This window comes from Mytilus californianus, unplaced genomic scaffold, assembly GCF_021869535.1.
Source record: "Mytilus californianus isolate M0D057914Y unplaced genomic scaffold, xbMytCali1.0.p SCAF_13, whole genome shotgun sequence".
Classification (NCBI taxonomy): domain Eukaryota; kingdom Metazoa; phylum Mollusca; class Bivalvia; order Mytilida; family Mytilidae; genus Mytilus; species Mytilus californianus.
In genome coordinates, this window is record NW_026262615.1 from 11,732,790 (window position 1) to 11,757,351 (window position 24,562).

Sequence of the window (24,562 nt, forward strand, 5' to 3'; positions counted from 1 at the left end):
AGCATTTTCATGATCATTGATTTTCTATTAATTATTTAATGAGTAACAAGTTAGAAAGTTTACCAGAAGGTCATTTAACATTGAACATGTTGAACACCAATCTTCAATATGTCAGACTTCCTTTTTATATGCTAATTTAACTTTTAATGTTATTCAATATTTCAAAATTAATCTTAGAATTCCTTTTGGTAATTTGAATATAATTGTCTTGATTGAATATGTTCTTACATAATTAAGATGCTTGATTATACTCCAAAATTGTAACCAAAGACAACAAGGAAAGTTTACCAGATAGTCTGTTATCATCAAACACCAAGTTACAAGAATTGTAATTGTGAATAATGTTTATCACAGACTTTATTTTATGAAAGATTGTGTTGTTTATATAATCACTTACATATATAACTGATATTCCTCAATATACTTGTCTGTTGACAACATAGAAGGTCTAAATTAATTTCATTTTATTGGCAAACTTCCTTTGTGCATACTAAATGTTACTTTCAATGTCACTCATTGATTAAAGATTGCAGTTGAAGCTTATAAAAATGCATCAACAATGTCAGTTTGAAGAAAAATATATTTCATCTTTTCAATACACGGAGATCGAATTTGGTAATCTCTGGTAAATTCGGTATCGGTGTTTTAATTTAACATGTTCTTACAAAATCAAGATAGTTGACTTCCTTTCAGACATTTAGGCCAGAACAAGTTAATAACTTTACCAGAAGATCTTTTTTCTAGCAACACAAAACTTGAAACATTGTAAGTATGATTTATGTTCATCTCAGACTTTAAGTTACATATTATATTATTTGAACTGTATATCTAATCACGTAGACACACATCTGCTGTTCTTACATATACTTGTGTGCCGAGAACTCAGTAGTTTTGTCATTATTCTTTTTTAATTTCGTTAAATAATGTTGATTTTTAAAGCAATGAAAATCACATCAACAATATCAGGTTGATGACACATATATTTGATCCATTGAATAACTGAAGATCAACCTTTGAAAAGTTTGGTAATTTGAATATAAGTAGGTTAATTAAGTAACTATGTTCATGATCATCAATTTTCGATTAGATATTTACTGAATAACAAGTTAGAAAAAATCCCAGAAGGTCAGTTAACATTGCACATGTTGAACACCAATCTTCAATATGTCAGACTTAATCTTATTAAAAGGTTATATTAAATTATTGCAAATCATGTTCCTATATAAAAGGGTTTTTAATATACTTGTGTGCCAATAGCTCAGCAGGTTTATCACAATTATAAACTTATTGAATACAAGGAGATCAGATTGGTAATCTTTTGTAGGTTCAGAATTAGTGCTTTAATGTAACATGTTCTTATATTACCATGATAATTGATTGTCTTCCAGAGATTTAGGGAATAACGCGTTGGTAACTTTACCAGAAGGTCTGTTTTCTAACAACACTAAACTTGAAACATTGTAAGTATGATTTATGCTCATCTCAGACTTTTTCTTACATATTATATTATTTAAATTGTATATCTTATCACGTAGACACACATCTGCTCTTCTTACATATACTTGTGTGCCGATAACTCAGTAGTTTTGTCATCATTCTATTTTAATTTCGTTAAATAATGTTGAATTTTAGAGCAATGAAAATTACATCATCAATATCAGGTTGATCACAATTACATTTGATCCATCGAACAACTGAAGTTCAACCTTTGAAATGTTTGGTAATTTGAATATAAGTAGGTTAATTAAGTATATTCATGATCATTGATTTTCTATTAGATATTTACTTAATAACAAGTTAAAAAAATTCCCAAAAGGTCAGTTAAGATTGAACTTGTTGAACACAAATCTTCAATATGTCAGACTTAAACTTATTAAAAGATTATATTAAATTATTGCAAATCATGTTCCTATATAAAGGGGTTTTAATATATACTTGTATGCCAATAGCTCAGCAGGTTTATCACAATGATAAACTTATTGAATACAGGGAGATCAAATTGGTAATCTTTGGTAAGTTTAGTATCAGTGTTTTGATTTAACATGTTCTTACACAATCAAGATATTTGATTTTCTTCCAGATTTTTAAGGCATAACAAGTTAGTAACTTTACCAGAAGATTTGTTTCTGTTCAACATGAATCCTATAGAATTTTAAGTGTAATTGATATTTATATCAGACCTAAACTTATTTAATAGTGTGTGGAATTTTTAACCTCGTTCATATGTTTTCTAACAAAACAAAAATTAAAACATTGTATGTATGAATTGTGATCATCTTAGGACTTAATTGTGTTATAGATTATATTGTATATTTAATCACGTACACATATCTGATTTTCTTCAAAATACTTGTGTGTTGAGAACTCAACAGTTTTGCCATCATTCTTTTTTAATTAAGTTCATTTTTTTATGTTGAATTTTAAAGCAATACAAATTTTATCTATCATATCAGGTGGACGACAAATATATTTGATCGATTGAATAACTTACGATCAACCTTTAAAATGTATGGTAATGTAAATATAAGAAGATAAATTAAGCATTTTCATGATCATTGATTTTCTATTAATTATTTAATGAGTAACAAGTTAGAAAGTTTACCAGAAGGTCATTTAACATTGAACATGTTGAACACCAATCTTCAATATGTCAGACTTCCTTTTTATATGCTAATTTAACTTTTAATGTTATTCAATATTTCAAAATTAATCTTATAATTCCTTTTGGTAATTTGAATATAATTGTCTTGATTGAATATGTTCTTACATAATTAAGATGCTTGATTATACTCCAAAATTGTAACCAAAGACAACAAGGAAAATTTTCCAGATAGTCTGTTATCATCAAACACCAAGTTACAAGAATTGTAATTGTGAATAATGTTTATCACAGACTTTATTTTATGAAAGATTGTGTTGTTTATATAATCACTTACATACATAACTGATATTCCTCAATATACTTGTCTGTTGACAACTCAGAAGGTCTAACTTAATTTCATTTTATTGGCAAACTTCCTTTGTGCATACTAAATGTTACTTTCAATGTCACTCATTGATTAAAGATTGCAGTTGAAGCTTATAAAAATGCATCAACAATGTCAGTTTGAAGAAAAATATATTTCATCTTTTCAATACACTGAGATCGAATTTGGTAATCTCTGGTAAATTCGGTATCGGTGTTTTAATTTAACATGTTCTTACAAAATCAAGATAGTTGACTTCCTTTCAGACATTTAGAGCAGAACAAGTTAATAACTTTACCAGAAGATCTTTTTTCTAGCAACACAAAACTTGAAACATTGTAAGTATGATTTATGTTCATCTCAGATTTTAAGTTACATATTATATTATTTGAACTGTATATCTAATCACGTACACTCACATCTGCTGTTCTTACATATACTTGTGTGCCGAGAACTCAGTAGTTTGTCATTATTCTATTTTAATTTCGTTAAATAATGTTGATTTTTAAAGCAATGAAAATCACATCAACAATATCAGGTTGATGACACATATATTTGATCCATTGAATAACTGAAGATCAAACTTTGAAATGTTTGGTAATTTGAATATAAGTAGGTTAATTAAGTAACTATGTTCATGATCATCAATTTTCGATTAGATATTTACTGAATAACAAGTTAGAAAAAATCCCAGAAGGTCAGTTAACATTGCACATGTTGAACACCAATCTTCAATATGTCAGACTTAATCTTATTAAAAGGTTATATTAAATTATTGCAAATCATGTTCCTATATAAAAGGGTTTTTAATATACTTGTGTGCCAATAGCTCAGCAGGTTTATCACAATTATAAACTTATTGAATACAAGGAGATCAGATTGGTAATCTTTTGTAAGTTCAGAATTAGTGCTTTAATGTAACATGTTCTTACAAAATCAAGATAGTTGACTTCCTTTCAGACATTTAGGCCAGAACAAGTTAATAACTTTACCAGAAGATCTTTTTTCTGTTCAACATGAATCCTATAGAATTTTAAGTGTAATTGATATTTATATCAGACCTAAACTTATTTAATAGTGTGTGGAATTCTTAACCTCGTTCATATGTTTTCTAACAAAACAAAAATTAAAACATTGTATGTATGAATTGTGATCATCTTAGGACTTAATTGTGTTATAGATTATATTGTATATTTAATCACGTACACATATCTGATTTTCTTCAAAATACTTGTGTGTTGAGAACTCAGCAGTTTTGCTATCATTCTTTTTAAATTTGGTTCATTTTTTTATGTTGAATTTTAAAGCAATACAAATTATATATCTATCATATCAGGTGGACGACAAATATATTTGATCGATTGAATAACTTAAGATCAACCTTTAAAATGTATGGTAATGTAAATAAAAGAAGATAAATTAAGCATTTTCATGATCATTGATTTTCTATTAATTATTTAATGAGTAACAAGTTAGAAAGTTTACCAGAAGGTCATTTAACATTGAACATGTTGAACACCAATCTTCAATATGTCAGACTTCCTTTGTATATGCTAATTTAACTTTTAATGTTATTCAATATTTCAAAATTAATCTTAGAATTCCTTTTGGTAATTTGAATATAATTGTCTTGATTGAATATGTTCTTACATAATTAAGATGCTTGATTATACTCCAAAATTGTAACCAAAGACAACAAGGAAAGTTTACCAGATAGTCTGTTATCATCAAACACCAAGTTACAAGAATTGTAATTGTGAATAATGTTTATCACAGACTTTATTTTATGAAAGATTGTGTTGTTTATATAATCACGTACATATATAACTGATATTCCTCAATATACTTGTCTGTTGACAACTCAGAAGGTCTACCTTAATTTCATTTTATTGGCAAACTTCCTTTGTGCATACTTAATGTTAGTTTCAATGTCACTCATTGTTTAAAGATTCCAGTTGAAGCTTATAAAAATGCATCATCAATGTCAGTTTGAAGAAAAATATATTTCATCTTTTCAATACACGGAGATCGAATTTGGTAATCTCTGGTAAATTCGGTATCGGCGTTTTAATTTAACATGTTCTTACAAAATCAAGATATTTGACTTCCTTTCAGATATTTATACGTAAACAAGTTAGTAACTTTACCTGAAGGTCTGTTTTCTAGCAACACAAAACTTGAAACATTGTAAGTATGATTTATGTTCATCTCAGACTTTAAGTTACATATTATATTATTTGAACTGTATATCTAATCACGTAGACACACATCTGCTGTTCTTACATATACTTGTGTGCCGAGAACTCAGTAGTTTTGTCATTATTCTTTTTTAATTTCGTTAAATAATGTTGATTTTTAAAGCAATGAAAATCACATCAACAATATCAGGTTGATGACACATATATTTGATCCATTGAATAACTGAAGATCAACCTTTGAAATGTTTGGTAATTTGAATATAAGTAGGTTAATTAAGTATATTCATATTTATTGATTTTCTATTAGATATTTACTTAATAACAAGTTAAAAAAATTCCCAAAAGGTCAGTTAAGATTGAACTTGTTGAACACAAATCTTCAATATGTCAGACTTAAACTTATTAAAAGATTATATTAAATTATTGCAAATCATGTTCCTATATAAAGGGGTTTTAATATACTTGTATGCCAATAGCTCAGCAGGTTTATCACAATGATAAACTTATTGAATACAGGGAGATCAAATTGGTAATCTTTGGTAAGTTTAGTATCAGTGTTTTGATTTAACATGTTCCTACACAATCAAGATATTTGATTTTCTTCCAGATTTTTAAGGCATAACAAGTTAGTAACTTTACCAGAAGATTTGTTTCTGTTCAACATGAATCCTATAGAATTTTAAGTGTAATTGATATTTATATCAGACCTAAACTTATTTAATAGTGTGTGGAATTTTTAACCTCGTTCATATGTTTTCTAACAACACACAAACTAAAACATTGTATGTATGAATTTTGATCATCTTAGGACTTAATTGTGTTATAGATTATATTGTATATTTAATCACGTACACATATCTGATTTTCTTCAAAATACTTGTGTGTTGAGAACTCAACAGTTTTGCCATGATTCTTTTTTAATTAAGTTCATTTTGTATGTTGAATTTTAAAGCAATACAAATTATATCTATCATATCAGGTGGACGACAAATATATTTGATCGATTGAATAACTTACGATCAACCTTTAAAATGTATGGTAATGTAAATAAAAGAAGATAAATTAAGCATTTTCATGATCATTGATTTTCTATTAATTATTTAATGAGTAACAAGTTAGAAAATTTACCAGAAGGTCGTTTAACATTGAACATGTTAAACACGAATCTTCAATATGCCAGACTTCCTTTTTATATGCTAATTTAACTTTTAATGTTATTCCATATTTCAAAATTAATCTTAGAATTCCTTTTGATAATTTGAATATAATTGTCTTGATTGAATATGTTCTTACATAATTAAGATGCTTGATTATACTCCAAAATTGTAACCAAAGACAACAAGGAAAGTTTACCAGATAGTCTGTTATCATCAAACACCAAGTTACAAGAATTGTAATTGTGAATAATGTTTATCACAGACTTTATTTTATGAAAGATTGTGTTGTTTATATAATCACGTACATATATAACTGATATTCCTCAATATACTTGTCTGTTGACAACTCAGAAGGTCTAACTTAATTTCATTTTATTGACAAACTTCCTTTGTGCATACTAAATGTTACTTTCAATGTCACTCATTGATTAAAGATTGCAGTTGAAGCTTATAAAAATGCATCAACAATGTCAGTTTGAAGAAAAATGTATTTCATCTTTTCAATACACTGAGATCGAATTTGGTAATCTCTGGTAAATTCGGTATCGGTGTTTTAATTTAACATGTTCTTACAAAATCAAGATAGTTGACTTCCTTTCAGACATTTAGACCAGAACAAGTTAATAACTTTACCAGAAGATCTTTTTTCTAGCAACACAAAACTTGAAACATTGTAAGTATGATTTATGTTCATCTCAGACTTTAAGTTACATATTATATTATTTGAACTGTATATCTAATCACGTACACTCACATCTGCTGTTCTTACATATACTTGTGTGCCTAGAACTCAGTAGTTTGTCATTATTCTATTTTAATTTCGTTAAATAATGTTGATTTTTAAAGCAATGAAAATCACATCAACAATATCAGGTTGATGACACATATATTTGATCCATTGAATAACTGAAGATCAACCTTTGAAATGTTTGGTAATTTGAATATAAGTAGGTTAATTAAGTAACTATGTTCATGATCATCAATTTTCGATTAGATATTTACTGAATAACAAGTTAGAAAAAATCCCAGAAGGTCAGTTAACATTGCACATGTTGAACACCAATCTTCAATATGTCAGACTTAATCTTATTAAAAGGTTATATTAAATTATTGCAAATCATGTTCCTATATAAAAGGGTTTTTAATATACTTGTGTGCCAATAGCTCAGCAGGTTTATCACAATTATAAACTTATTGAATACAAGGAGATCAGATTGGTAATCTTTTGTAAGTTCAGAATTAGTGCTTTAATGTAACATGTTCTTATATTACCATGATAATTGATTTTCTTCCAGAGATTTAGAGAATAACGCGTTGGTAACTTTACCAGAAGGTCTGTTTTCTAACAACACTAAACTTGAAAGATTGTAAGTATGATTTATGCTCATCTCAGACTTTTTCTTACATATTATATTATTTAAATTGTATATCTTATCACGTAGACACACATCTGCTCTTCTTACATATACTTGTGTGCCGATAACTCAGTAGTTTTGTCATCATTCTATTTTAATTTCGTTAAATAATGTTGAATTTTAGAGCAATGAAAATTACATCATCAATATCAGGTTGATCACAATTACATTTAATCCATCGAACAACTGAAGTTCAACCTTTGAAATGTTTGGTAATTTGAATATAAGTAGGTTAATTAAGTATATTCATGATCATTGATTTTCTATTAGATATTTACTTAATAACAAGTTAAAAAAATTCCCAAAAGGTCAGTTAAGATTGAACTTGTTGAACACAAATCTTCAATATGTCAGACTTAAACTTATTAAAAGATTATATCAAATTATTGCAAATCATGTTCCTATATAAAGGGGTTTTAATATATACTTGTGTGCCAATAGCTCAGCAGGTTTATCACTATGATAAACTTATTGAATACAGGGAGATCAAATTGGTAATCTTTGGTAAGTTTAGTATCAGTGTTTTGATTTAACATGTTCTTACACAATCAAGATATTTGATTTTCTTCCAGATTTCTAAGGCATAACAAGTTAGTAACTTTACCAGAAGATGTGTTTCTGTTCAACATGAATCCTATAGAATTTTAAGTGTAATTGATATTTATATCAGACCTAAACTTATTTAATAGTGTGTGGAATTTTTAACCTCGTTCATATGTTTTCTAACAAAACAAAAATTAAAACATTGTATGTATGAATTGTGATCATCTTAGGACTTAATTGTGTTATAGATTATATTGTATATTTAATCACGTACACATATCTGATTTTCTTCAAAATACTTGTGTGTTGAGAACTCAACAGTTTTGCCATCATTCTTTTTTAATTAAGTTCATTTTTTTATGTTGAATTTTAAAGCAATACAAATTTTATCTATCATATCAGGTGGACGACAAATATATTTGATCGATTGAATAACTTACGATCAACCTTTAAAATGTATGGTAATGTAAATATAAGAAGATAAATTAAGCATTTTCATGATCATTGATTTTCTATTAATTATTTAATGAGTAACAAGTTAGAAAGTTTACCAGAAGGTCATTTAACATTGAACATGTTGAACACCAATCTTCAATATGTCAGACTTCCTTTTTATATGCTAATTTAACTTTTAATGTTATTCAATATTTCAAAATTAATCTTAGAATTCCTTTTGGTAATTTGAATATAATTGTCTTGATTGAATATGTTCTTACATAATTAAGATGCTTGATTATACTCCAAAATTGTAACCAAAGACAACAAGGAAAGTTTACCAGATAGTCTGTTATCATCAAACACCAAGTTACAAGAATTGTAATTGTGAATAATGTTTATCACAGACTTTATTTTATGAAAGATTGTGTTGTTTATATAATCACTTACATATATAACTGATATTCCTCAATATATTTGTCTGTTGACAACTCAGAAGGTCTAACTTAATTTCATTTTATTGGCAAACTTCCTTTGTGCATACTAAATGTTACTTTCAATGTCACTCATTGATTAAAGATTGCAGTTGAAGCTTATAAAAATGCATCAACAATGTCAGTTTGAAGAAAAATATATTTCATCTTTTCAATACACTGAGATCGAATTTGGTAATCTCTAGTAAATTCGGTATCGGTGTTTTAATTTTACATGTTCTTACAAAATCAAGATAGTTGATTTCCTTTCAGATTTTTAGGCCAGAACAAGTTAATAACTTTACCAGAAGGTCTTTTTTCTAGCAACACAAAACTTGAAAGATTGTAAGTATGATTTATGCTCATCTCAGACTTTTTCATACATATTATATTATTTAAATTGTATATCTAATCACGTACACATACATCTGCTGTTCTTACATATACTTGTGTGCCGAGAACTCAGTAGTTTTGTCATCATTCTATTTTAATTTCGTTAAATAATGTTGATTTTTAAAGCAATGAAAAGCACATCAACAATATCAGGTTGATGACACATATATTTGATCCATTGAATAACTGAAGATCAACCTTTGAAATGTTTGGTAATTTGAATATAAGTAGGTTAATTAAGTAACTATGTTCATGATCATCAATTTTCTATTAGATTTTTACTGAATAACAAGTTCCAAAACTTCCCAGAAGGTTAGTTAACATTGATCATGTTGAACACAAATCTTCAATATGTCAGACTTAATCTTATTAAAAGGTTATATTAAATTATTGCAAATCATGTTCCTATCCTATATAAAGGGGTTTTAATATACTTGTGTGCCAATAGCTCAGCAGGTTTATCACAATTATAAACTTATTGAATACAAGGAGATCAAATTGGTATTCTTTGGTAAGTTTAGTATCAGTGTTTTGATTTAACATGTTCCTACACAATCAAGATATTTGATTTTCTTCCAGATTTTTAAGGCATAACAAGTTAGTAACTTTACCAGAAGATTTGTTTCTGTTCAACATGAATCCTATATAATTTTAAGTGTAATTGATATTTATATCAGACCTAAACTTATTTAATAGTGTGTGGAATTCTTAACCTCGTTCATATGTTTTCTAACAAAACAAAAATTAAAACATTGTATGTATGAATTGTGATCATCTTAGGACTTAATTGTGTTATAGATTATATTGTATATTTAATCACGTACACATATCTGATTTTCTTCAAAATACTTGTGTGTTGAGAACTCAGCAGTTTTGCTATCATTCTTTTTAAATTTGGTTCATTTTTTTATGTTGAATTTTTAAGCAATACAAATTATATATCTATCATATCAGGTGGACGACAAATATATTTGATCGATTGAATAACTTAAGATCAACCTTTAAAATGTATGGTAATGTAAATAAAAGAAGATAAATTAAGCATTTTCATGATCATTGATTTTCTATTAATTATTTAATGAGTAACAAGTTAGAAAGTTTACCAGAAGGTCATTTAACATTGAACATGTTGAACACCAATCTTCAATATGTCAGACTTCCTTTGTATATGCTAATTTAACTTTTAATGTTATTCAATATTTCAAAATTAATCTTAGAATTCCTTTTGGTAATTTGAATATAATTGTCTTGATTGAATATGTTCTTACATAATTAAGATGCTTGATTATACTCCAAAATTGTAACCAAAGACAACAAGGAAAGTTTACCAGATAGTCTGTTATCATCAAACACCAAGTTACAAGAATTGTAATTGTGAATAATGTTTATCACAGACTTTATTTTATGAAAGATTGTGTTGTTTATATAATCACGTACATATATAACTGATATTCCTCAATATACTTGTCTGTTGACAACTCAGAAGGTCTACCTTAATTTCATTTTATTGGCAAACTTCCTTTGTGCATACTTAATGTTAGTTTCAATGTCACTCATTGTTTAAAGATTCCAGTTGAAGCTTATAAAAATGCATCATCAATGTCAGTTTGAAGAAAAATATATTTCATCTTTTCAATACACGGAGATCGAATTTGGTAATCTCTGGTAAATTCGGTATCGGTGTTTTAATTTAACATGTTCTTACAAAATCAAGATATTTGACTTCCTTTCAGATATTTATACTTTAACAAGTTAGTAACTTTACCTGAAGGTCTGTTTTCTAGCAACACAAAACTTGAAACATTGTAAGTATAATTTATGCTTATCTCAGACTTTAAGTTACATATTATATTATTTGAACTGTATATCTAATCACGTACACACACATCTGCTGTTCTTACATATACTTGTGTGCCGAGAACTCAGTAGTTTTGTCATTATTCTATTTTAAATTTCGTTAAATAATGTTGATTTTTAAAGCAATGAAAATCACATCAACAATATCAGGTTGAAGACACATATATATGATCCATTGAATAACTGAAGATCAACCTTTGAAATGTTTGGTAATTTGAATATAAGTAGGTTAATTAAGTAACTATGTTCATGATCATCAATTTTCTATTAGATATTTACTGATTAACAAGTTAGAAAACATCCCAGAAGGTTAGTTAACATTGAACATGTTGAACACCAATCTTCAATATGTCAGACTTCCTTTTTATATGCTAATTTAACTTTTAATGTTATTCAATATTTTAAAATTAATCTTAGAATTCCTTTTGGTAATTTGAATATAATTGCCTTGATTGAATATGTTCTTACATAATTAAGATGCTTGATTATACTCCAAAATTGTAACTAAAGACAACAAGGAAAGTTTACCAGATAGTCTGTTATCATCAAACACTAAGTTACAAGAATTGTAATGGTGAATAATGTTTATCACAGACTTTATTTTATGAAAGATTGTGTTGTTTATATAATCACGTACATATATAACTGATATTCCTCAATATACTTGTCTGTTGACAACTCAGAAGGTCTACCTTAATTTCATTTTATTGGCAAACTTCCTTTGTGCATACTTAATGTTAGTTTCAATGTCACTCATTGTTTAAAGATTCCAGTTGAAGCTTATAAAAATGCATCATCAATGTCAGTTTGAAGAAAAATATATTTCATCTTTTCAATACACGGAGATCGAATTTGGTAATCTCTGGTAAATTCGGAATCGGTGTTTTAATTTAACATGTTCTTACAAAATCAAGATATTTGACTTCCTTTCAGATATTTATACGTAAACAAGTTAGTAACTTTACCTGAAGGTCTGTTTTCTAGCAACACAAAACTTGAAACATTGTAAGTATGATTTATGTTCATCTCAGACTTTAAGTTACATATTATATTATTTGAACTGTATATCTAATCACGTACACACACATCTGCTGTTCTTACATATACTTGTGTGCCGAGAACTCAGTAGTTTTGTCATTATTCTTTTTTAATTTCGTTAAATAATGTTGATTTTTAAAGCAATGAAAATCACATCAACAATATCAGGTTGATGACACATATATTTGATCCATTGAATAACTGAAGATCAACCTTTGAAATGTTTGGTAATTTGAATATAAGTAGGTTAATTAAGTAACTATGTTCATGATCATCAATTTTCTATTAGATATTTACTGAATAACAAGTTAGAAAACTTCCCAGAAGATCAGTTAACATTGATCATGTTGAACACAAATCTTCAATATGTCAGACTTAAGGAGGCTCGAGGGTATAAAATTTAAATTACAGTTTTTCCTTATAATTTGTTGATTGAAACCTCTTAACATATGAATTAAAAAATGCAAAAAAAATAGGGGGTCACCGACCATCTAAGCAAGTTACAGACTGCTAAAAAAATAGGTTTTCCCCTCATAAATCGTACAATTTTTACAAAGACTAATAGGGAAAATTGCACCTGCGTTGCCTTCATCTTAACCTACTGAGAGAAGAAAATTACAGATTTCTATTATACTTTTCATTCTAAGAGAGTTGGTAGTGAAGTTCAGAAAAAGCAAAAAAAAAGTGGGGGTCACCGACCTTTTAAGAGAGTGTGAAACCATGGCAACCAAAAAAGGTAATTTCTGAAAAAAAATCAACTTTTTCTCCAGTATTTTGGCCTTAACTATATGAAATGAAAATCTGTTTATGGTTAACAGTACCCCTAAGTGATATGCAGGCCAACATTGAATTTTAGGTCATTTTGATAAATTCGTAAGGTCATAGGTTAAGGTTATGGTGTTCATGAACATGATAAATTTGTTATTTTTGAAAGTTTTGATGAAATTTTTATGAGATCATTCGCTAAGTTAAATCAAAATTACAGATTTATATTATACTTTCCATTCTAAGAGAGTTGGTAGTGAAGTTCAGAAAAAGCAAAAAAAAAAAGTGGGGGTCACCGACCTTTTAAGAGAGGTAGACCACCAAAAGTGTGAAACCATGGCAACCAAAAAAGGTTATTTTTGAAAAAAAATCAACCTTTTCTCCAGTATTTTGGCCTAAACTATATGAAATGAAAATCTGTATACGGTAAACAGTACCCCTAAGTGATGTGCAGGCCAACATTGAATTTTAGGTCATTTGGTAAATTCGTAAGGTGAAAGGTTAAGGTCATGGTGTTCATGAAAATGATAAATTTATGCTATTTTTGAAAGTTTTGATGAAATTTTTATGAGATCATTCGCTAAGTTAAATCAAAATTTACATATTATTAACTGTCATACATAATGAAACAAAATGTAAAACAAAAATTTAAGTGGAAGGCGAACCTGAATGATGAGGGTCTGGAAAGGGGGTCCTTCAACCTTCTGTTCTTTAAATCTTTATGTCATTATTCTCTATTCCTAAATTTTAGCACTCCTTTATATTCTATTTTTTTTTGGCGATTTTCTCTATTCTTTATATGTTTTGGCCTTAATTTAAATTGCACTTTTTATCCATTATTCTCTATGCTGTAGACCCCATCCAGATACTCAATGATTGTCGAATTCAGTTATCAAAGTCACTATTGTTAGAATAGTCAGACTTATATTGTAGGGAACATTCTAGATGATTTTGAAGGAAAAGTACCAAGATTATATAGATTATAACGCACTGGGAAAAATATTCCTTTATAGATCTAACACTGGCGGATCCAGAAATTTTCATAAGTGTGGCCCACTGACTGCCTATATAATCAACCAAATTTTTCCCAAAAAAGGGGGGATCTGGGGCCCCTGCCCCCCTTAAATCCGCCTCTGTCTAATGCCTATAGGGCATATTATGTAACAAAATGAACTAGTCAACTAGATAATTAGATACCTAAAAAATGATTCCTCCACTTGTCCTCCAAGTTTGACATTGGAAACCTCGAACATCATTATAGTTCCATCAAAAAATAAAATAGGTGCATAATGTATTTTGAATTATGTTTCCTTGAAGACTTCCGGACTTATATGTCACATTTGGTTGTTTCCTATTAAAGAGTTAATGGTTTAGATTAAGATGTAGTCTGTGTCTGTCCCACGTCAGGAGCCTGTAGTTCAGTATTTGTGGTTTGTTGCTGTATGTATCTTTCATTTTCATTTATTGTTCTGTACATAAACTAGGCCTCTGATGATATAAGAATGGATGGTCAAGGGTTAATCTATTTCATATCCCATCCACATTTGTGGTGGGGCATAACAAAATATAATCTTTGTTTCTACATAAAATACAAATAACAACTTGCAGTATAGGTGATATAAGTATTTATTTATGGACATATTTATGGTCCCATACATTAACTGATCCATATAACATTAAATCCAAAATCAATTAACCAATGAAATTGTTTAAACGCATGGTTTGATTTGTGGCACTTATTTCATTCATATAACAAGACATTTCACTGTGCAATAGGGAGTGTAATTATCCTGTTCTGCCAGGCATTTTATGCAAATACCACCTTTTTTTTTTACATTTCCTTCAGAATACTAATTCTTATATTGAAAGATAAATTAAAGATTTAATTTATCCCTTAAAATACAACTAGGCAAAAGGTAAGATACTTCATTTGCCAAAGAAACATAATTGGATACAATTAGACTGTACCAGTAATGAGTGATATCATTTTGCAATGCATCTGGTAAAGATTATTTTTCTCATTGACAAAAATACTACAAGAAATACAACTTTAAATATCTCCCATTGGGTTTCTATCAATAAGCTTTTAACTTCACTGATGGCCATTTTGAATTTCTACAACAGTCCAAACACTTGTTTAGGACCTTGAATTAAATATATATCTACTTTTTTTCAATTCAATCTATAATGCTGTTATCATTGAAATGTGTACTGAACTGACCCTTTAAGCTCCTTCCTAGAACCAAAGCTAGTAGCTCGAACTGATCATCTTACAAAGTTTGTCACTTAATATTATTTGTAGTTAAAATATAAAGCAACATGTAAATTGACATTTAATCTTTGCTGGCTCTTATTTTTATTGTCAATAAGATAACACCACTTGTTCAATACCTTGATCGGAAAATAAATAAATGTACTATGTTTTGTTTCAATCCCTACAGGATTTCTTGAGAATAAGGTTTCAATCAAGATTAACCAATGACAATTTACATTCAGACAGGATGGCTATCTATCTTTACCAATTGTCACCTAATCTTCAACAATTAAAAAGGACATTAATTGATAGAAATAATTTATCTGCAAAGTTTGATAAAATTCTGTTCACTATTCCTTAAGCATGAGATAAAAAATAATAATGTTTACAGACAATTGATGACTAGTGATGGCAATTGCCCACAAGGTTAGCTGAAAGGATATAATATATAATTCCAGTATAAAAACAAAGAATTATCAACTAGCTTTCAGGAGTAAGGAAGTCAAATATTTTTCGAATGACCTTCATGCAATTTGTGACTCGAACATTTCCTCTGTCAGTTTTTTCAGACAATAAAGCTTTTAATCCTTCTAGTCCTATTCTCTCAACAGAAAGTTTAAGATGAGAGAGCTTTAAGTTTGATTTAGAAGCCTTCAAAGCAGTCGCTCGTGTAATTGCTTTACAAGCAATGGCTTCATTATAAGACTTAAGATTGTCTTTCTGGACTATACAATCATAAGGATGACTTGCAGGAAAAACAAATTAATCCAGATTGTTTAAGGCTTTTGAGATTAATAATTTAAACAATGCTCTAGTGTCATCAACTGCATTGTGTGCACAATAGTTTTCACCAAGAAGTTGTGACACCAATGAAGTTTGAGAATATGATGGTTATCCTGGAATTATTTTCTTGAATAACTCCATGGTGTCTATGAATCCACATATGTGAGATGAAAACTCATTCCACAACTGATTTGCCTTTAAAGAATGGTACAAAACATGGCAATCAAAGCGTTTGATGTTGTGTCCTACAAGAACTGGCTTGGATGGATATTTGGAAAGAAATGTTATAAAATCAGTGAGAGCTTCATGTGGTAATTTGTACGAAACAGGTTGTAAATTATAAAACATCTGATTTGCAGAAACGGTAATTTTTGTAGTTTCGGAGGCCTGTATTGAGATAGGTTGGTTTGGAAAGATGTAACTGCTAAATTCATTATTGTTTGAAGTTGCAGCAATCTGTATTACATCTGAGGTTCTATCTGGAAAAAACAATTAGTTTAGTTTTTCTTATTTCAATATTTCTCAATAAATACAAAATATGTTACCTGCTAATTCAATAGTTTTAGCAATGTATGGGTTAATCTTATCACCAAAATGAACCGAAAAGGAAAAGAAAAAAACTAATTATTTTTTTCATGATTTATTATTCTAATATTGTGTTTACAATATCTAATGTTCACTTTTCTTTTTTAGTTTTTCATGTGAGGGTCTGTTAAAGCCTCCTGTGTGATATAGGTTTATGATTTTCATTGTTGAAGTCGATCGGTATGATTGCCTATAATTGCCTACTTTCACTTCATTTGAACTTTTTTTTTTTTGGGGGGGGGGGGGGGGGGATACAGTCTCATTGGCAATCATACCACATCTCCATTTTTTATGTAGACAGTTTAAGAAATTTGAATGGGCAATTTTCCTGCTGTGATATACAATTATCTCTAACTTTAATATTTGAGTGATATATATATAATAGTATTACTTCAAAAAGAAGAATGAAAAGCTGGTTCCATGTGCAATAACCAATATACAATGTATAAAAGCATATAAAGTTTTCATATAATTTATTTTATCATATACTTAGCATTAATATGATAGCTTTTGCATATGTGTAATGAACGGAAGTACACAAGCCACAATTTCCCACCCGGAATGTTAACCCATATCAGGGGCCTCTCGTTCAAGTTACTTCCGGTATTTCCACTATCGTCTGTTTAATTTTCCATTGTTGCGTCAGATATTTTTTATTATGACGTCAAAATTTTACTGGAACTTTTGTGATGTCCAGTAATGGCGGACAAATAGCGATAAGGTGTATTGGATCCAGTGCACGGTAAATTCGTTTGTACAGAACCACCTGTTATTGAAAAAAAGATGTTAACATGGCTAAATCCAATGATATAGATTCTCAAAATGATGATAGTTAAGTACTTGCTAACAAATGCCATTGACAATTATATGAATCATCTCATAGTACAACATGTAGTAATAATGATCATAAAACTGTAAATACTTCTTTGCTTCCAAATTTTCAATGTTTCAAAATGCCTCTATAGGAAATGGTAACATAAATATATATGGAGGTAAGTGATGCTACTGTTGGACAATGATAGTGTATTTGTTGGATTCATAATTTAACTTCTTTATAAAGTTTTTGACTGTTTTAGTTATTTCATTTGTTTATTTGCCTTACATAAAACAATTGTCGGAAGTATATGATAAAGAGATTAATACATGGCCTTTTCCATATCGGCCCGGGTATCATCCCTCGACCCATATCAGCACATCGACTACGTCTCGGGCTGATATGGGGGTCTCGGGATGATACCCGGGCCGATATGATAACAATTTTTCTATATATTTATATATTAACGACTTACATAGGCTTGTAGTTTCTAAATCAAAGACTACCAGTGGAGCTGTAGAAATATCTATCGGTATACATAAAGATGCATTCATTGGAGCAGGGATTTCTTCATCTAACTTTTCATTGTTCATTCCTATAACACATCAAGTTTTGTAAAAACAAAATTGCAGATTTTAATTGTTATATATGGTGTAAAATGTGTTTGTACAAAAGTAAATGAAACATCAAATGTTTAAAGTATGTTCTATTTTATAACTTTGATAATCCTTATTGCATGTCTTGCATCAATCTTACAGACCAAAAAAGGGGCCCTCCGCTAATCAATTATAAGTACGAAAGACAGAAATAATTAAGAGTTTAAAAATCATACTTTGGTTAAATTTGCAATAAGTTAATTGAAGTCAAAGTTTAAATTCCAAGAAAATTTAAAAAGTTAAGGATGTACCTATTTCACTTTCATAAGTTCTTCCTTCTCTTATTTCAACACCGGTACTTTTTCCTGATCTTTCTTTTTTTAGATTGATTCTTCTTTTTTTGTGCTGCTTTGTTTTTGCTCTTTCAGATTTTTTATTCCTCTTTCTATTCAATCGTATAGCCCTCTTGATAGTCTCATTCCCAGGTGACAATCCAGCTGCTTCACTAACCTTAAAAAATAAATAAATAACAACATGTATAAATTCAATATGAGGATGGTCTTAACAGTTATTTAAGAAATGACTGTTCCTTTTTGTTGCCAAGTTTTATTTTGATGTAAAAGCATTGATCAGAGCACATTTTACATGAAGCACTTTAGGCTTTTATACCCTATAAAACTACAAAAATAATGAAGAAGGAACAAGGATGCGAGATTTTCTTGCTGTGTTGAAGACCCATTAATGGACTTTGGCTGTTTTCTGCTTTGGTTAGGTTTGCTGTCTGTTTAACACATTCCCCATTTCAATTCTAAATTTTATTTCTTAAAATTACATTTCACCTTTAAAATATACTTTTTATTGAAATAACAAATTTCCCTTATTTTGTTTTGAAACATTAGGGAGCAACCATTGAACTTCAAGGGTGGGGGGGGGGGGGGGGGTTATGGTCTGTTGTTTGAGTCATAAAATATTTTTCATGCAAAGCAATTTTATTTACTTTTTGACGCTAATAATCAAACTTTTTTTCTTCAAAACTTAACACTATAAGGTAATGGGGAAATCTGGATTCAGAATATTTTTTTGTCATCTGCTTAAACAGAATATTTTTTTCATCAAACTTGGGATCAGAATATTTTTTTTTTGGAAAAAACCATAAAAGTATAATTTGCAAATATTACCTTTGACACATAACCATATCCCTCATTTTTTTGTAAGACTGCTGCACTGACACGATAATTTAAACTTGAGGAACCAGAATAATGCTTATTTTTTGCTGCTTTGGTTGAGACCGTATGGTTAAAGCTTTCATTTGCTTGGGAGCTAGCAAGTTTTGACAGTTTCTTTGATTGGCTTTCAATTTTTCCCAGAAACAATTTCTCTAGATCAGCTTTGAGGCTTTCAGATGTCAAGTCCTTTCCGAGGGGTAAGTTTGTGTGCCTGTATGATGTTCTGTCTTTTAGATAACCACACCATTTCATATCACAGGTTTGGTGTTTCCCATACATATGGTCAATCATCCCTCTGACTCCTTTTTCAATTTTTTCTGGACTGCCTTGGTTTTGTGCCAACATGTAGGAATAATTCTTGGTAATTGCATTTATTACCATTGGCGTCAACTCCTTTTGCTTTGGTTTTAGGCTGTACAGCTTTTTGGTGATATTTATGATTATATGATTCCTATCACTGGTTTTATCATTTTAGAATTTGGAAGAAGTTTCTTTGCCCTGTCAAACCCAACAGAATCATCATCACCTGCCAGTTCATTAATTTCAATATTTTGTTCATGTACATCCTTCACCAACTGTACTACCATGTCTGGTTCCATGCCCTTTGCTGTCCCTGACCAGTTTTTTTTTACAATTGTGTGGTATAGGTGGTCTTCCCTTCTTTTGTGCATTCCGACATATACGGCAGCTGGATATTCTGAGGGTGTGATGCACAATTTTCCCTGTTTTTTCCCCTATCAGTGATGCCACACCTGAAAAGTTAAATGTACATGCTAATGCAAGTAAGTGTAAATATGGAGTAATCATGTTGCTATACTAGTATTTCAAATTGATTGTGTAATAATTCTTAAATGATTTGCATATCTATAAATACTTGAATTGGATTGGTCAATTAGAATTTTTCTCTTGGTTTACACTTAGATAAACCATGTTTCCGAAACTAATTTCATAATCTATTCATGCACGATACACATGCTTGCAGGGATCGCGTGATTTTCAGCATTTTGAGATTAAAAAACAAATTTGGCTTAAGAATTATAAGGATTAAACACATTTTTTCTAGAGGTTATTGATGTGTAAACCGGGGCTCTTACTCACAAACTCTAGAAAAAATGTGTTTAATCCTGTAATAAAGGTGTCAACCTAATTTTGCCTAATTTTAGTAAAAGCCACTTTTTGTAGGAATAAAAGACAGAAACAATATATTTCGCTGAGTATTGCATTAGTCATAAGGTAAACTTACTTTGAGATAGTAAAATACACGATCTACAGCTGCAAAGTTTAGAATGGAATACAAAAAGGAGCCAAAAACAAGCATTTTTCTTGTTTCGGGACAATAACTTGTGTATAAGTGTAAGAATCTTTATGAAATTGTACCACATGGTTTCATACCTCAAAAGGAATGTTGGGATTTATTTTGTGGGAAATGGCCTAAACCATTTAGGAATAAGGGACCAAAAGGTGCAAACAAACTAGGATGTTCTGGTTGCCTGACAATTACTTGAGTATAAGTCTATGGATCTCTTTGAAATTATACCACAAGGATCCATACCAAACAAGAGGCTCTCAAGAGCCTGAATCGCTCACCTGTATTTCAGAGGAGAAGATTTTTAAATGTTAGCAAACTTGATGAACAAATTGGGTAAAATTGTCTTTAAAGGGCAATAACTCCTTAAGGGGTCAATTGACAATTATGGTCATATTAACTTTTTTGTAGATCTTACTTTGCTGAACATTATTGTTGCTTACAGTTTATATATATCTATAATAATATTCAAAATGATAACAAAAAACTGCAAAATTTTGTTAAAACTACCAATTCGGTGGCAGCAACCCAACAATAGGTTGTTTGATTCGTCTGAAAATTTCAGAGCTGATAGATCTTGACCAATTGAACAATTTTACCCAATGTCAGATTTGCTCTTAAAGCTTTAGTTTTTGAGATATAAGCCAAAAACTGCATTTGACCCCTTTGTTCTATTTTTAGCCATGACGGCCATTTTTGTCGATGGTGATTCTCATATGTATACAGAATTTTTATCTTGGGGCCAGTTTTCAAATAAGTCCACATTAAGGTCCAAAGGGTCCAAACATAAACTTTGATTTCAACAAATATTTAGTTCTTGATTTTTTGTGATATGCCTAATCTGTGTATTTTTAGATTTTATGATTTTTCTGCCCTGTTTTGTAATTGGTCCACATTAAGGTCCAAAGGGTCCAAAATAAAACATTGGTTGATTACAACAAATACAAATTTATGGGGTTCTATGATAAGCTGATTATTACCCTGTATTCATATTTTGGATTTTGTGCCCAGTTATAAAATTTGTCCGTATTTAGGTCCTAAAATACACTCAGTTTGAATTCATCCATTATTGAAATCTTTTGGTTCTTTCATTTGCTGAATCAAACCATGTAGTTAGATCTTTTATATAAATGGACCATAATCATGATAATAGGTAAATGACTGACTATTTTCACTCTGTGTCAGAACCTATGCTATGTCAAGTATTTAATCACAATCCAGAATCAGAGCTGAATTGCACAATTAATAGAAATTTCATTTCAAGTAAATTCATATTTGATAATATAGATTAAAAGAAGGGAATTACCACTTGAAAAGTCCAATTTAATTTTTTTCAGATCTTAGACCACATTCATTCTGTGTCAGAAACCTATGCTGAGTCAAATATTTAATCACAATCCAAGTTCAGAGCTGTACAAAGCTTGAATTTGGTATCCATACTTGCCCCAACTGTTAAGTTTTTGACATCTGCAGTCATACCAAGATTAGCATTTTATAACTAGTATGTTTTTTTTTTTAAATATTTGAATATTTGTACACTTGCCTTTAATGCATGTACATTTTGTTTGGTTTGTTTTTATTAGTGCACTATGATTTTATATGTACCTGACAAACTATTGTAAGCCCTTCCAGAACCTTTCTTCTGCCAACAAGTGTCTGTGGATGCATTAATACCTGCTTGTTCATTACCTTCTGTAAAAAAAGATTAAATTCATAATACAGTAACCGGAAAATATGTATTCAAAAACAGATTTCCAGCCCTAAAAACATGAACCAAAAGGTAAAACTTAACTAAAGTCACTTAAAGTGGCCCAAGTGTTGTTTAGCTTGATTGTCCTTTATACATGAGGACTGTAGCTGAGAATTATCATTGATTTATTATGTAATGTTTTCACAGAAATAAACCTAAACACAAAACTCAACCATGAAATTAAGGTGATAGTGACACTAAGATTTAGGTATATATAAATAGAGGCTCCAAGGAGCCTGTGTCGCTCACCTGATATTTTTGTTTTACAATTGATGCATGAAATAATGCAACCATTATACTTTTGCTTTAGTTTCAGAGTCAATAACTCCTTAAGGGGTCAATTGACAATTTTGGTCAAGTTGACTTATTTGTAGATCTTACTTTACTGAACATTTGCTGTTAACAGTTATCTCTATCAATAATGAATTTGGCCCAGCAGTTTCAGAGGAGAAGATTTTAGTAAAAGATTACAAAAATTTACAAAAATTGTGAAAAATTGACTTTAAAGGGCAATTACTCCTGAAGGGGTAAACTTATTTATTTGTAGAGCTTACTTTGCTGAACATTTTTGCTGTTTACAGTTTATCTCTATCTATTATAACATTCAAGATAATAACCAAAAACTGCAAAATTTCCTTAAAATTACCAATTCAGGGGCAGCAACCCAACAACAGGTTGACTGATGCGTCTGAAAATTTCAGCTCAGATAGATCTTCACCTGATGAACATTTTTACCTCATGTCAGATTTGCTCTAAATGCTTTAGTTTCAGAGATATAAACCAAAAACTGCATTTCACCCCCCATGTTCTATTTTTAGCCATGGCGGCCATCTTGGTTGATGGGCAGGGTCATCGGATACTTTTTTTAAACTAAATACCCTAAGGATGATTTAGGCCAAGTTTGGTTTTATTTGGCCCTGTAGTTTCAGAGGAGAAGATTTTTGTAAAAGTTAACGGACGACGACGGACGCTAAGTGATGAGAAAACCTTACTTGGCCCTATTGGGCCAGGTGAGCTGAAAAGGTATAGAAATAGAAGTACTTTAATAATCTAATTATGGAGCCTAGCAGATTTTAAATTTCATACCATTATTACAATGATTTTTCTTATGACAATGAAATAATATTGAAATAAATTACAACACAATAGAACAATGAATAGTTGTTGCATGCACATAGAAGAGAAAAGTTAATAGGGGAGACAATTAAAAAATATTAAAGGATTATTTCCTTTTGAACTGTATCTAATAATCTTTGAAGATATGTTGCTCTGAGTTGGATAAAAAAGAAGCCCAAACTAACAAGATATAAGGGTAGGTTTCTCCCATGTACATGCAACAACCAATTACTAAACATCTATGTATATGATATTTAAATTGCAAGAATTGGATTACCACCTTTACAAATTTGACTGCAGTTTAACACATATTTTAGGCATTAACATATACATGTCAATATATAAAATGACATTTGTAAAATATGTGTGCCATTGTATGTACAATGTACATGTATATGCAAATGACAGGATCAGGCCTATTTTTGTTATAAAATTATAATATTTAATTTTCATTCAAACCTGCATCAATGGTCATTGACTGGAAAGCTTCGTCAAGTAAAAACTTCCTTTCTGAAGCATTTGCCTGACACTCTATTATGTCTCCAACTTCATTTTCTCTTGATTTTAGTGAATTATGATGAGGACAATGGACATTCATGGCAGCTAGCAAATTATTCAGCTGGGTTTCTCCTATGCCTGTATGAATCATACCTGATAATATAAAAAACATACAGAAAAATAAATGAACAATAAATTTAAAACACTAGCAAAATTATTTAAAGTAGCTATAATTATATAGGTTGGGCCATATTTTCTGTGTACATGTACATGTAGGAAAATGAAGGCAAACAAAATTAATTTTGTGTCTCCTGTGGCAATGCAAAATAGGGAATTATGATGTCTGACCAGGATAAAATGGTATGTTTTAAATTATCACACTACTGGCAGCTGA

The 24,562-nt window shown here is 29.6% G+C and overlaps 3 protein-coding genes across 3 annotated transcripts; all 3 read right to left on the reverse strand.

Moving 5' to 3' along the window:
* Positions 1–16,385: 16,385 nt before the first annotated feature.
* Positions 16,386–18,269, reverse strand: LOC127723858 (uncharacterized). Its single transcript, XM_052230577.1, has 2 exons — positions 18,152–18,269; positions 16,386–16,756 (listed from the first exon to the last, which is right to left on the reverse strand). Exons 1-2 carry the CDS (start codon positions 18,267–18,269, stop codon positions 16,386–16,388), a joined length of 489 nt encoding a protein of 162 aa, XP_052086537.1.
* Positions 18,270–18,563: 294 nt separating this feature from the next.
* LOC127723859 (uncharacterized) lies at positions 18,564–19,946 on the reverse strand. Its single transcript, XM_052230578.1, has 2 exons — positions 19,451–19,946; positions 18,564–18,782 (listed from the first exon to the last, which is right to left on the reverse strand). The coding sequence occupies exons 1-2, from the start codon at positions 19,877–19,879 to the stop codon at positions 18,564–18,566; spliced, it is 648 nt and encodes a 215-aa protein (XP_052086538.1). The 5' UTR covers positions 19,880–19,946.
* A 25-nt stretch (positions 19,947–19,971) lies between these two features.
* Positions 19,972–24,292, reverse strand: LOC127723170 (uncharacterized). The gene is made up of 3 exons (XM_052229682.1): positions 24,130–24,292; positions 22,410–22,496; positions 19,972–20,250 (listed from the first exon to the last, which is right to left on the reverse strand). Exons 1-3 carry the CDS (start codon positions 24,266–24,268, stop codon positions 20,054–20,056), a joined length of 423 nt encoding a protein of 140 aa, XP_052085642.1. The 5' UTR covers positions 24,269–24,292; the 3' UTR covers positions 19,972–20,053.
* Positions 24,293–24,562: the final 270 nt, after the last annotated feature.

What these genes read in the sequence shown, in the direction of transcription:
- LOC127723858 (XM_052230577.1), bottom strand. Translation starts at nt 18,269, where the DNA reads ATGAACAATGAAAAGTTAGATGAAGAAATCCCTGCTCCAATGAATGCA. An exon ending in TTTAGAAACTACAAGCCTAT is followed by an intron (nt 16,757 to 18,151) that starts GTAAGTCGTTAA and finishes TGTTTTTTCCAG; the next exon opens with ATAGAACCTCAGATGTAATA.
- LOC127723859 (XM_052230578.1), bottom strand. Translation starts at nt 19,879, where the DNA reads ATGGTAATAAATGCAATTACCAAGAATTATTCCTACATGTTGGCACAA. An exon ending in GATATGGTTATGTGTCAAAG is followed by an intron (nt 18,783 to 19,450) that starts GTAATATTTGCA and finishes TTATTTTTTAAG; the next exon opens with GTTAGTGAAGCAGCTGGATT.
- LOC127723170 (XM_052229682.1), bottom strand. Translation starts at nt 24,268, where the DNA reads ATGAATGTCCATTGTCCTCATCATAATTCACTAAAATCAAGAGAAAAT. An exon ending in GTCAATGACCATTGATGCAG is followed by an intron (nt 22,497 to 24,129) that starts GTTTGAATGAAA and finishes CTTTTTTTACAG; the next exon opens with AAGGTAATGAACAAGCAGGT. An exon ending in GGCTTACAATAGTTTGTCAG is followed by an intron (nt 20,251 to 22,409) that starts GTACATATAAAA and finishes TTAACTTTTCAG; the next exon opens with GTGTGGCATCACTGATAGGG.